At 39.5% G+C, this 13,963-nt stretch overlaps 1 protein-coding gene across 10 annotated transcripts in view; it reads right to left on the reverse strand.

Moving 5' to 3' along the window:
* Nucleotides 1-13,963, reverse strand: part of FHIT (fragile histidine triad diadenosine triphosphatase) — a 624,994-nt gene that overhangs the window by 144,318 nt on the left and 466,713 nt on the right. For 9 of the 10 annotated variants that reach the window (XM_067303616.1, XM_067303611.1, XM_067303610.1 and 6 more), the window contains 2 exons: nucleotides 3,132-3,277; nucleotides 2,245-2,274 (listed from right to left, as the gene is read on the reverse strand). The exons of the other annotated variant lie outside the window; for it this stretch is intronic. In XM_067303616.1, the coding sequence (XP_067159717.1) occupies nucleotides 2,245-2,274; nucleotides 3,132-3,277 (176 nt within the window). The remainder of the gene's footprint in view (nucleotides 1-2,244; nucleotides 2,275-3,131; nucleotides 3,278-13,963) is intronic. 10 annotated transcript variants of the gene reach the window in all.

Raw genomic sequence — 13,963 nt, forward strand, 5'->3', positions numbered from 1 at the left:
AAATTTCTCAAACAGTTTTTGGTTTTGGTCAGGCTGGTAGCTCTTCCCATTTTGTAGGCAAGTTTTGCACTAACCAGTTTAACAGCCACTACTCTTCTGCCTTCCTGTAATTCCTTACGTAGCACATGTAACAGTCTATATTTATATAGGTATACAGAATCATATAAAATAGAAATGGAAGAGACTCTGGAAGCCATCTGGTCTGTGCCCCTGCTCAAAGCAAGACGAGCTACACCTAATTAGCTCCTGACATACGCTTGCCTACCCTACTGAAACAGCGATTCCACAAACTCCCTTGGATATTTATTGTGATGCTTAGCTATTCTTATTATTAGAAAGTTTTTTCTAATGTTTAGTCTGTTCCAGAAATTTTAATTAAAAGGTCCCTTAGAGGAAGACTGGATGATTGTGCATGCTTATACATGAGGAAAAAACACTTACAGAAACACATGAGACGCTGAATTTAAGGTTCATAAATTATTTGTAGATTGCATAGGTGGTTTTTAAAACTTTCTGATTCAAAGCAATTTAAATGGAACCAGCTATTTATGTACCCTCCTTATTGTTCACTTTAAAGGAGATCTTGATCACAGTAATTTCTTCCCAAATGCAAGTTTTGAAAGCTCTAAGTTCTTTGAAGAAAATAGTTGTTGGCATTTTCGGATGATAAACATCCCAGAGTGATGATGATAAATTACAGTGTTGCCCAATGATGCAGAAAAGTAGAAAAATGCAAACTGCTAACCTCTGATTTATGAATACACACTCTTTATTATGGAGTCTAGGGGTTCACAGCTTTAGTAGTGGGTCATTACTTATTAAAAGTGTGAGAAGAAACCACTAAGGGTGTCTACCATTTGGCAATTTACTGGATAAACTAACATTTAATGTCCTTTGTCTCCAGTATGAGTATAAAACTATACAGAACTTCTTGCCTTTTTAAGGCTACCTAAGCATTTGTTAAGGTTCACAATCAAACAAGACGTGGATTGTTTACGTATAGTTTTGCTCATTCACACAAGCAATTTTTCTCACTTTTTAATATAAACATTTCTATAAACCTTTTCTTTATAAAGAAAAAATATTTGCTCAAGATAGTAAAAGAAATCCTGGGAATGTCTTGCTAAAACATGGTGGGGTTTAATGACAAAACTTATTTAAAACTTATTTAAACTGCAAGACTTGACTTCTCCCCAGGCATTCCCACCGAAGCCCACCCAAGGCATGCTAACGCAAGAGCTGAGGAATCTGGTTTGTTGCAGCACTGCAGTAAATTGTGTTACCTTCCTTCCTCACTCCCGAGCTTCCCAAAGCTTGGGAATTTTCTGATTTCTTCTCCTCTCTCCCTATCATCTCTCTGCAAAACATTCAAAGCAAGCAACAAGAAGAAGTAGGAAAAGTAAGGTCAATACAGCAAATCAGAAAGAAGTAAAATGCTTCCATATGCCATCACTTGGTTGTTAGAATAATCTTAACCCAAACAGCTTCTTTGAGCCATCTAATATAATTTTACAAAGTGCTAGCCCATAGCCATATTTGACTTTCCTTTGATTCCAAATGTAAAAAATAGCCTTTATCTAATGTTCGGGCATATAATCTAACTACCCAGGCATTTGCATTTGCATTACAAGGCAGTGAAACATGGCTGGAGAGCCATCTTGGATGTTATCTATGTTATCACTCAAGAGGAGAGTATAATCATAAATCCTTCCCCCCTCCTTTTTTTCAGAAGTACTCTTAAAATCTGTTTTTAGGCTTCACTGGCCCCATTACATTTGAACTTCAGTAACAAGAATGTGACACAAATATGCAGAGAGAAAGCACAGACAAAAGGTGTATTCTTATAACATGGTTCTGTTTAACTGTTCCTATAATTAGCTACAACTCATTAGGCAATAAAAAGACAAACAAAGAGATTATGAATGAAATGGCAGTATTTTCTCCATAAAACAAACAAAAAAATTGACCAGATGCCTCTCTCCTATGGCTTTCCTTGCATAAATACAGCCAGCAGCTTAGAAAAGATATTTTCATGATTGAAAACTTTTGTCTAGAAAAAAAGGAACATAAACATCATCCTGTGCAATTTCAATAAAAAGTATTTACAGTGATTGCACACTTGAGATTTTTCTGTTCTCAAGGATAAAATAACAATACAGCAATGCTCTGCAGATGACTAGTTTTCCTCTTTTATTAGTTCTTATAATTGTCTCTTAATTTGTGTCCTTCATAATAAGCACTCACCTTCACCGTTTGTCCAGCTTCAGGGCCATCCTGTAAGCAGAAAGAGAAGTCTTAAGTTAGAGGAACTAACAAGGATCCCATGGTGATTCAGAAATATCACTCATTAATAATTTACATCCAATTTCATTGTATGTTAATTTAGCATATTCTCCTGGGGACCATTCAACACAGCGCTGGTGGACTAGGTGCCTTTTCATATCAAGCCATGGCAAAGTGAGAAACTGTATCTTAGAAGTAAAACACAAAAACCATGGTTGTTATTTTTCATACTTTCAGATCGTGTTTTTAAATAGCTCACAATAGGTTTCTGATCTTTGTGAATATAAAATCAGAGATGTAAGCAATGCTTTAATCAAAGCATGCTTACTTAAAGTCTTATTCTAATAAAATGGGCTTAGTCTCCCGATCCGCTTTAAACAGAGCTCTTTTCTGGTATAAAAGCAGCAGGTACAAATGACTGAAAGGTCAGAATGGATAACGTATTTACACGGTTATGTTTCTCTGGTTACATATGAATAGATGTGAAGAGGAATTACCTCCTTGTCTTGAAAGCAGTGGGTTACCTGCTGAATGCGGAGATGTGGCTGCCTTCTCTGGAAGGTCAACCCTGCAGACATTTCCTCGGCGGTGTAGTATTTACTGAAATACTCACAGATAAACACTGCACTTGGGAGTGTTTCCAGGCTTAGCCCAAAGTTTTACAGTTATTAATTATCCAAACTTTTTTGCTGTTTTGCATGTTAACTTTCTCCAATGGCAAATCTGGCAGACTGCTATGTATTGTGTAAAGCATTTATTGCCCCTTAAAATGTGAATGTCCTTTTGTCATTGGGTACGGGAAGAAGGTTGAAAGCTTGATAAAACAAACCATTGACCGGTTGGCAAACCTGAATTGAAATGGTGAGTGAGGTGCCGCAGAAGTGTTTCTCCACTACGTCGCCAACTCTTTGCGCCATGCAAAATAAATCAGCCACTTCTTCAGGACGCAGGTCGCGGAAACGCTCCACTGGCCGCAGAGGGCAAACAAGGACATCTGAAGTTGGTATCGTCAAGGCACAAACGCAAATCGGAGTGGCCCAGAAGGCTAAATGCCCCACTCCCCACATGTAACCTCCTTCTGGTCACCTTTTTACTGCCTCGGAACTCTTCTTCCTCTGAGGATTACAGCAAGAACAACTAAAACATGAAGCTGAACACAGCAGATCATATGATGCTTTGATCAGAACCCTGCCCAGTTTCCTCAAACCCCTCAGTCGGGTCAAATGACTAAAACGAGGTCACATATGTTATTACTGAGAAATCTTAAGGAAAGTATTCTAAACTTTCACAGACTCAAAGTTATCATTTTGAACTACATGGGGAGATGCTGGGATCTTAGATCTCTGAAAGTCAGAGAAGGCCAAAGGATTTTAAAGTGGTTTCGGGTGTGGGATCTGTGACAGCAATTTTACAATGCTTTTTCATATACTTGGTACATATTTTTGAAAATCTTGATCTTATGCCTCTAACTTTAGGTAACTAAATTTGAATATCCAACACTTTGCTGATAATAGCAAGTCACTTATTCCTACCTCACAGTAATTACCATTTGCTAGGAGTGCTCACCTGCTATAAATACATGTTTTTAGAAACACAGTCAGGTAATGAAGACTGTTTCCTTTTAAACACTGTGTTCCCAGCACTACAAATATACTTCGATTCTATTCTGCCTTGATAACAGCGTTTCATGAGTCAGTGAAATGAAGCTATAAAGTAAACAATGGAAGGACACAGACACTATTCACCGTCACCCGGCCCGTTGTGTTCACAGAAATAAATAATTGCTGTGATTCTTCAAGTGAAAGCCAATTTTGTAACACTACTAATAAGGTCCCGAATTCTTAGTAGATCCTCAGTTGTGTAAATCCAACAAGCAAGCACTTGGGACTTGACTCTCATCTCAATTCCCTGCAGATGGGATTTTTTTTTCTGACTTACAGTATCGTGTTTGCAGAATAAAGACCTTAAATATCACCTCTAACACCACTTGAACTTTCAGAATGGAAGGCTATGAAAATTAACAGCTTCTTATTTTTTCAGTATTAAAATGAGTGCTCAAAGGACTGTTTGAAGAAAATTAAGCTCCATGCCATTGTATTACAGTAGTATTTATTTTTATGGCATCTCGAAGCCTGCAGGTATTCAGGAAACATTCTCTGTACGCTAGGAAATGTACCTAGGAGATGCTCTGTAGTTAACAGGTTCACACAAAGGTTATGTCAACCTGATTTTCAAGAACCCCATAAGACATTTGAAATAAAGACTAATAAAGATGATTTATTTCCATAAACAAAGAAACAACACGTTCACATTCCCCAAGTTTATCACAGGAATCACATTTATATTTCTGACTGGAGGAAAAAAACAGACATTTTCTGGAAGTAAAGATGTAGAGGCAGGTTTTGATCATTTTTCAAGGTCCAGATGAGGACAGAAAATATTGTAATGGATATTTGTTAACTGGGAGCAGATTTTTCCAAAGAGCTTCACAGCTAGCAGCTCTCTTTGCTCACAACAGACCAGGAGAAGTCTGGCTCCAGCTTTGGTGTTAAGCTGCTTTGAAAAATCTGGCCTTTATTTGTTTAGCACAGCATTATTTATTCTATACCTCCACTGCTCTCTTTTTTCCCTTGTTGTAGCTCACAGCATTAAAAAAATTTCAGAAAGAAGAATTATGCATTAATATTTGTTTAGTAGACAGGTAGTTGGAAATAAACCAGTCCTGGACTGGGAGAAAACGGTCTGGGTTTGTGGGTTTTTAGTTGTAAGAGGCTGTGCCTCTTGGCAGCTACCAGGCATAATAAAGCTCCTGCAATGTATTTGTGCTTTCCCAGCGCACTGTGCAAAGCACCTCCAGGAAGGAGGCATTGGCTGAACTCAGGGCCCCTGGGAAAAGCTCAAAACTTGCTCGGCAGACCTGATTTCCATACCAGGAATAAAGGAATAGAAAAACTAATTAATTTTACTCATAAAAAGGAAATTCGTGTCAACAGTAAAACAGGAAAAAGGACATTTGTTTAATCTGAGTACATTTTTCAAAGGGAGAGAAGAGAAGCTTTTACCCTTAGGGCACCTGATACTTAAGTAGATAATTATCCTTCTTCTGCAGCACTGCTTTATTATCATGGGTCAACGAACCGTTTATAAATGAAGAATTTCCCCTCACTTACCTCTAGCAAAACTGCTGCTTACATTAAGGCAAGTTTCCTTTCCTCTTCTAGAGTTTTTTTCCCAGCAGTTTCTCCCCCTCTCCAACTCACATGCCGCTCACCAACAGGCTCAGGGCCACAGCCACAAGCATGAATTTTTGCATAAATCACAGTTTCTGCAACCTTATATTAGCACCGCACCACTTGCCGCTGTGACGCACTGTGAAAAACATGGGCTAAGTGCTGCTTGCGATAGCTTTTGCTCCCCTAGCGCAAAGCAGAGGGAGAGCGGGTGATGCAAGGGCTGTTTGTGCCCGAGTCGGGACATCTGTTTTCTCTTCTTAATTCTGTCACTAAGCTGCTTTTTCATTTGAGCAAGTTGTCTCTACCTCTCTCTTTCCCCTCTTCCACACTGTATCTGTCTTATCTGCTTGGGTAGCATTTGCCAGTTGGTACAATGGGTTCGTTCTCGTTTGGCTGCGAGGCCCTCGGTTTATGCAGGGTCCCACGCGCTCCTGCAATCCCAAATGATGCGCCCGTAAACCACGTCGCTCTGTGAAAAGAGCTGTCACTTCCTTGTTACGTTACCAAGACTCATTTACAACTCAAACTAGATTTTAACCATATTTCTGTCTTCGAACGTGATAAATAATTCAAAGGCATAATCACACACTGGAGCATCTTTACTGAACTTTCCATCGTTTCAAAATAATTCTACAAAGAATAATGATAGAAATTCTGAATCAGAGCTAAATTAACATGAGAATGTAATTAGGACAATATTCAAGTTATATTTAACTATGAATATATAAAAAGGCAAATGTTAGAATGAATTCATGGATTTGAGGTCATTACGAAAACAACCACCCACTACAACTTTAAACCGGAGCTGAATAGCTTTAACACTATATCCTGCTCAGATTGTAATGTTCGATTCATCTCAAAATATCTCCTAAGTTTAAAATTAGATAACTGGCCATTACTTGCTGCAATCACCCTGTGAGAACACTGCTATGAGCTACTGTTGTGCTTCAGGTGACTGTGTATTAATGATGCCAGTGAACGTGATGCTGTACTTAGGTCTAAGTGCAATAACTGCCTAAATAGAAGCATCTCCTGCCATCTGAGACACCTGGGGGCATGCAGCTGCCGCGGCAGAAGGGCAGGAGTCTCCCATACGCCCCGTGCTCTATCTGCCGGCGGGTGTGATGCCGGGGTCATCTCGGGGCACCTGAAACAGCAGCAGGTGTCTATGTCTAGGCAACGGCCTCCCAGCCCTACGGAGCGGCTCAGCAGGATGGAGGGGCGGACAAGCATGCAGTGCAGCCACCGCCTAAGGGCAGCGCTCTGCCAGGGAACATTTGAACTTTTTTGTGTTTCCCTTCTCTTACCACCAAAATTAATAATTTCATGATTTCTTCATTCATTCTAAACTGCTGCTGACTGTGTTTTTAAGCTTTGATGTGCACAGCTGGTGCATTTCCTTCAAACTCTCTGAGTCAGTCCACATCATTAAAATACATGCAATTAAATAAGTTGACTTTTCCATTCTAAGGAGTAAAAAACCTTTATACTTTATTATAATTTGTGATTGTACATTCCTCTCTATATATCTCGCAGGAGTCTCTCAACAGCCTTACCTTTTTTTCTAATCCACAACCCAATGTGCACACCCTCACTTACACTAAAAGCACTGTTAATGATTTATTAAACAATTAGGAATGTCAATATTCTCCAAAGACTACCAGTAGATACTAGGCTATAACTGCAGCTATATTAGTGGAACTACATAACCATAAAGTAGCCGTGATGCAATGGCGGATCAGACCTGCTATTGTCGAGTCACTAACCTCAAACGAAGTTAAAAACTAAGGATGACCTGTGATTTCAGCAAGATCACTTGTCCTCATATGTTGGTCATTATTGCCCAGTCCCTGTATGACCTTGGGCAGGTTGTTTAATCTACCAAAACTTATGAATCCCCTCTTTAATTCAAGTTGACAGCCTCTGCCTTTCTCCCACTGATGGTCCATTGAGATTGTAACCTGTGTGGGGCAGCTCTCCTAGACCTCCCACTCATGGCCAAGCTAGCATGGCTTAATGAGTTTGAATGCAACAGCTGAGCCAGGATGCCAAAACATATGTGCCTGCTCTCGACCCTCAAACAACTCAAGGTTGCAGACATTTCTCTAAAACTCTTTCACTCTTTCCCCGAATTTCCTAGATCCTGGTAACCAGAGTCCTTGAGACTGGCATTCAGTGGACTTACTGTCACAGGCTCTGGAGCGGGCACCTAGACACGGACAAAGCTATGTTCAATTTTGCCAAGTGCAAGTACAAATTCCCCTTGCACATCTACTTGTCTGATGATATACTCGCACTGCAGATGACGGGTGACCACGGAAAACTGAGCATTTGTTAACCCCTTAATTGCTTTCAGTTGACCATACCGAGGTTGCGGTATGACTGTGCGTCTCAAATTCTACAAGAAATGCAGCCCACATGGCCAACAGCTGTGTGCAGACCACTTCAAATGCAATTTTCCTTTCACTAGCGCACAGAGCTGGAGGCTGAAATTCAAAGGCACAGTAGTGATTTTTATTTGCTTTATCTGAATTTCAACTTTGAAGCTCAGAGTATTATAATTCTGTATTTAAGGTCTGATCCGGGCTACACACGCCATCAGTGGGATTTTCATCAACCCCATGAAGTGCCCAACACAAATCTGCACACACACAGCTAGCTGGGTGCAAACATTCTGTATTTCTGAAATACTGGAATAATGGCCTTTGGGGATGAAAAAAGAAAGCAAGCCGAAAGCCAAAGCAGATAAAATCCTTTTATCTGACAAGCCTTAGAACAAAACACAGTTTTTTCCTTGTTAAGTCCATTAGTTTGCTATATAGAAAACATGTTTTCCATTTTGACTAGTTTTATTTCTAAATTTGAACTTCAAATTGAATGATACAAAGCTCTATGAAGGAAAAAATTAAAGGTTTTCCAGGTAGGGGCAACCTAACAATAGGAATCAAGCTCTTTTCCTTTTTTTTTTTTTCCCCCTTTTTGAGGAAACAGTTAAAAATATATAAATAGACACTTTTTTTTTAATACAAAACACAAGGGGAAAAAAGCAGAATATCTAAAAGCTAAAGGCTAATTGCTTCTTTATGAAGCTCTTGGGTTTGACCAATATTGTCAGTTTTCTAAAACATTTGTTATAGAACGTTTTAACTTAGGAAAATGTTTTATTTTCAAGGTGTAACATGGTCAGGAGTCTGTAAGCTGACTTTGGGATGGAAACACTGTTCCTGATCAGGAAACCTTTTAAAACCTTAAAAAAATCTCCCCTGCCAAAACAGCATTAGAATCAAAATTTCAAAAAACATATATTTTAAAGGTGAAAATAAGGGAAAATATTCAAGTTAATTTGAATATTTTGAAAATTTAAAATTTTTGAGTTTTCTTAACATTTTAAATAACCATTATAGCTTTCTAAAACTTTGACATGAAAACCCAGTTTACTTATTAAGAACGAAAAATTTGCCTAATAATTTAAGGTTGGGACAGGCATCAAAACTGACTTTTTCATGAACCACTTGGGAAAGAAGTGAAGGACAGAGGAGAGGGAGAGAGGAGAGGAGAAGATCCCAAACAGTAGTATCTATGGAGATTTCATATTGCTTCATGTATTTCATGTGCTTGTGTCAGCGGTCTACAGCGTCTGACCCTCACCGATGGCTGAATAGACGCCGCTCGTTTACAGGGGCAACTCGCAGCACAAACTCCTGCCGCAGAGATCAGGGTTTTGCTCATTTTAGGATCAGCACTTGATTTCAGCCGTACAGACTGTAGAGCCATGGACACGGCCACCATCTCTTTCTAAGGGGAAGACGTATTTGAGAGTTGTGTGGAAACGGCGTCCCACGAGCGCAAGACTGCTCATCGGCCAGTTCAGCCCTCACCAAGGCGAGAAGACGGAGGGCACCATGGAGTGGCTGCTGGGACCTCAGTGGCCAGAAATACCAGCCGGAGAGGACTGCATGACATCAGCCTACCTCATGCCTCTCTAAGAAACAGAAGACCCCTTCTGCACGTCCATCAGCTAGCTGATGGGAATGTAGAAATAATGTGCTATGGGGAGCTGGGTAAAGGCTTATTCTTTTCTTGTACTGTTTTACAAGAATTTGCATCAAGTGCCCACAGCGCAGAAAATCAGTCAGATGAGGCTTCAGGTACTGAAACTCATCACAGCGATGTCCCCAGATTCGACTGGGAAGTCTAGGTGGGGGTATTCAATTCCTCTAAACATAAGTTTTCTTTGTTCCAAAACTCTAATTGCTACCAGAAAGAAGTCCCAAACCTCAGGAAAACCAGCAGAATGCATGACTAATAAAATTAATATCTTTGAAAAACAACTGCTAGTCATTTATCTTTTTCTGCCCTTGAAGAGTTCCCCTCATTTGAAGGGCACAGGAGCAATTTCACTGTGTGAGCAATTATGGATCCGCAGACGCTGCATACAGGATGAGTTACAGAGGAAGTGAAGACAACCGAAATAGCACACACACGTACACGTATACTCACATACATGCAAGAGCTGTATTAAAGAGGAATAAAAAACACCTTTAAAAATGCACCAAATGCACATTCTGCTGCAGAAGGACAACAATAAGTCAAGGCATGGCTTCAGTCCTCACTTAACCCACTAAATTAGGATGTATGCAAGACTTAAGTGATGTACAGAGCTCACATCTCCCCACAGGATGAATCTGATTCAATAAGACAGAGTGGCTCAATTTTGTAAACAAATCTGTAGAGACTATTTAGATTAAGAGTGAGGATCTCAGTAATAACAGGAAAAAGTGGAGTAACAGTCTGTAAGGGGTTTTCTGTGTAGAACTGGATTTAAATGTATTTTAGAAAGCTGTTCCAGTACAACTCAGGAAATACTGCATCACAGAACTTGCTACTTTGGGAGAAAACATAGCTATGAACTATAAAGATGATTAAGAACCAATGGAAATACAGTAAAATTACAATAAAAACCTAAGAATTGCTTCAGAGTATTAAAACCACACAAAACGTATTTTTCTGATCTTGCTCTGTCGCTTCACAGCATTAATAAAAAAAGTCATTAAGATAAGACGAATTATCTAAACACAGTTGATCTTGATAAGGCAGCTCAGTACATGTTTACATGAATACAGAAGACCAGCTTTAAGCAGTAAAACTGAGAATTAGTTGTTCCAGTGGAACCAAAGGCAATCAGTGTAAATCTCTGACATGGATCTCTGTGCACTGTGATAAGAGCACTGTTTTAAGACCACACTGCAGTTTTTACACTATTTTTTTTTAACTCTACTGATCTTCTCACCCCAGCTGAAGCTACTTAAAATAACTCTTCATGTCAATGAAAGGTGCCATAGTTCCAAGAAATGAATAATAAATATTATTTTACTTTTTCTGTAGAAAAAAGTCAATGTATCTAATTTAAATACAGATGGCTTTTAGTCTAAATCATGCTAGATGGCATATCAAAGTACAAAGTACTGTTACTCAAAGTACAGTGACTCCATGAGACAGGGGGTCACAGCAGGGAAATGTGAGATTCAGAACTGTTAACTTTTCATTTTAAACAAGTCTTTCCTATATTTGATATTCCCAGTAAATGGCTTTAGGGTATGTCAGGTAGGTCACTAAAAGCTCAGTTCCTCATAGCGAGTGGTATTTTACCACAGGATTAATCCTTTTCTGTTAGCTACTGTCTCCAGGGGCAGCCTTGGGCAATGGCAGGTGCCTAAGGGGACCGACTACGAGAGTAGTCCTAGGATAGTTTGTAGCTCCAAAACCTGCCTCTGATGCAAGTTTCACCCAGTGGAAATTTACTGCAGACCTAAATTTACATTTGTACCAGGAATCATAACCATGTTTTAGAATCATGTTAAGCTTTTGATCTTGGAAGGCCCAAAAGCAATATCCAGTGGTCAGGATGGAAATGTAGAAGTCCCAATATGAAACCACTTCATCTACAGATGCTATGATGCTCTGAATATATCTGTTAATGATACGCTCTCATACAACAACCCAGTTCAACTAAGGACTACATCTACCTTGCTCTAGCTATGTATCCTATTTCTGAATAGATCACAAAACTATTCTCAGTTACATGAAGCTATCCATGCACATACATCAATTATAAATGTACAAGACCACAGAAAAACAGCCACAGGTTGAAGTTGAGAGCAGAAACCAAACAATACTTGCAGTGCAACAATCAGCAGAGAGGTTTTTTGGCCTACACATTGGAGCAATGACATTTGCCATAGAAACCAATATGTTCATGCAAAGCACTCAGACCTCTATTTAAAGGTCTTGTCCAAATGACCTGCATCACAGGAAACTGCACCGAATTCAATTTGTCAAACTTAACCCTGCTGGAACTGGAACATGTCATTGCAAAGACTCATTTCAAACAGAGAGAGTAAGCTCATGATCCCACCTCTCCACCTGAGAATAAGCAGCAACTGGTGAGAAAAAGCTTCAGAATTGAGTTTTAATTACAGCTGGGGAACAATCTTATTCAAAAAATAATATGATCATTATGAAGTTATATTCTAGCTCATGATTCAGCAACTGTAATGAGGGATTAATTATTAAATATTAGTCATGACAAATGTACTTTCTTGCAATTTATTGGAAGCCATATTCTAGGCATTAAGTTTACTGGAAACAAACTTTAGCTTAGTAGAAAGACCACAGAATGTGTTGAGAAGTAAGTTTCTGTAAAAGCTATAAGCATTATTGACATTACTGTCTATGATACTTGAAAGTACACTCTTTCTGGGCTTGGCATCCATGGTGGGAGACAATAATGCAATAAACTGATAAACATTTGATAATTCTGCCCGGGATTTATCTTGTCTAACTTTGCAGCTAAATTGGTTTGACCTGTAGAGAAAACAGCAGATTTGAAATTGTGGAAGGCCGGTGCTTTACGGTAATGTTGGTGTGTCCTGTTCATTAGCCAGTTTCATTCCTCCCACCCTCTTCTGTCTTCTCCTGAATACAGTCATCCCAAGAAGGTTCTGTTAGATCTGCTATGGGGGAAGTGGTTACAGGATTCACTTTCTCCTACTGACTATCAGTGGCAGATGATCAAGGGCTTTACACATACTCTTTACAATCCTGCACTAAGTCTATACTGAACAGCTTATAGCAAGATGTTCTTCTGGCAGCATGTGCCAGACCAACAGTACCTTCATTTCCTAACAAGCGAAGCATCAGCTGGAGGAATGCAGTACAAGCTCAATTATCAGAGTATCACAGGGGACACTGAGTAAGTTTGGATAATCAAGGTTTCAGGTAATGAAGGTAATTTGGAATGTAATTGATAGATAATGAGGAACATGAATAACAGGGAGTTTTGGAAAACTGAATTTGGATAATCCAGACTGTCTTGTAGTAAGTGTATTCCTCCAGGAGTATTATAATGTAGGGTGGGTTTTTCAGAGTTTTTAAATGGAACAAGCCAACTGACTCCCACTGATTTCTCAAGAGTGCTTTTCTACTTAGATCTCTTAAGGTATTCAGAAAACTACTCCAATTAGAGTCAATGGAGAGCTGAGTTTGCCTTCTTAGGTTGGAATCTCTCACGGCATAGTTTTCATGCTTAGTTACTGATATGGCTTCTACAGCACCAGGATTAGCTATCCTGTTCCAGGGATTCCATGAGAGTCGAATGTGCCTAAGTTATGAAGGAGAGAAGCAAACTCTCCTGCAAAAAAGAAATGTTCTCTATACCCCTTGCAGGAATGGCTTAGCCCTCCTTAACATCAGCACCTCGAGGGACAGTCTGAAAAACAAGAGAACTTTCTACCTGCCTCAGCAAAGAGCCGCTCAGAACACTTTCATGGCAGAAAGGCAAATCACATCACTTTTGCCCTGCAAGATCACATGTTCACCTTTTCTGCTGCACCTAAAAATATCTCTGCCAGTGCATTTCCATCAATTCCTTTGAATATTGAAAACTACAAAGTCCATGATAAAAAACCCCACTGAGTATTTTTACTACATTGGCTAATACACAGCTGAAGTGAATGCAGGAAGAGATGACTTAGCAAGTAGGAGAGTCATTATTCTTTTTTCAATTATTACTACTTCTTTCCTGTTTAGTAGGACCTACTAAAACAGTATTACTTGCATCACATCATTCACCAGTGCCGAGCTGAAGCAAGTGCATACTTGTCCATGCATTCAGGAGATAGAAGGTGGCCCTTAGAAATGCTAATGGTTGGAGGACACTGAAATGGGCATTAAGGGAACAGCAACTGGGGGCTGATGGAGATCATTTGAAATGAAGAGAAAAACAGCAACAGCCTATTCTGCAGTTTAGGTACCCAGGGATTAAGATAACTACTGCAACAAACTAGTGAATCAGCCTTCCCTCAGCTGCAGAACAGAGAAAGGCAGGGTGGAAATAAGAAAGACCCTGTGTAGTGTTTAAGCAGAGACCCAGAGGCAGTGCAACATGA

This window comes from Apteryx mantelli, chromosome 12 (genome assembly GCF_036417845.1).
Source record: "Apteryx mantelli isolate bAptMan1 chromosome 12, bAptMan1.hap1, whole genome shotgun sequence".
Lineage (NCBI taxonomy): Eukaryota > Metazoa > Chordata > Aves > Apterygiformes > Apterygidae > Apteryx > Apteryx mantelli.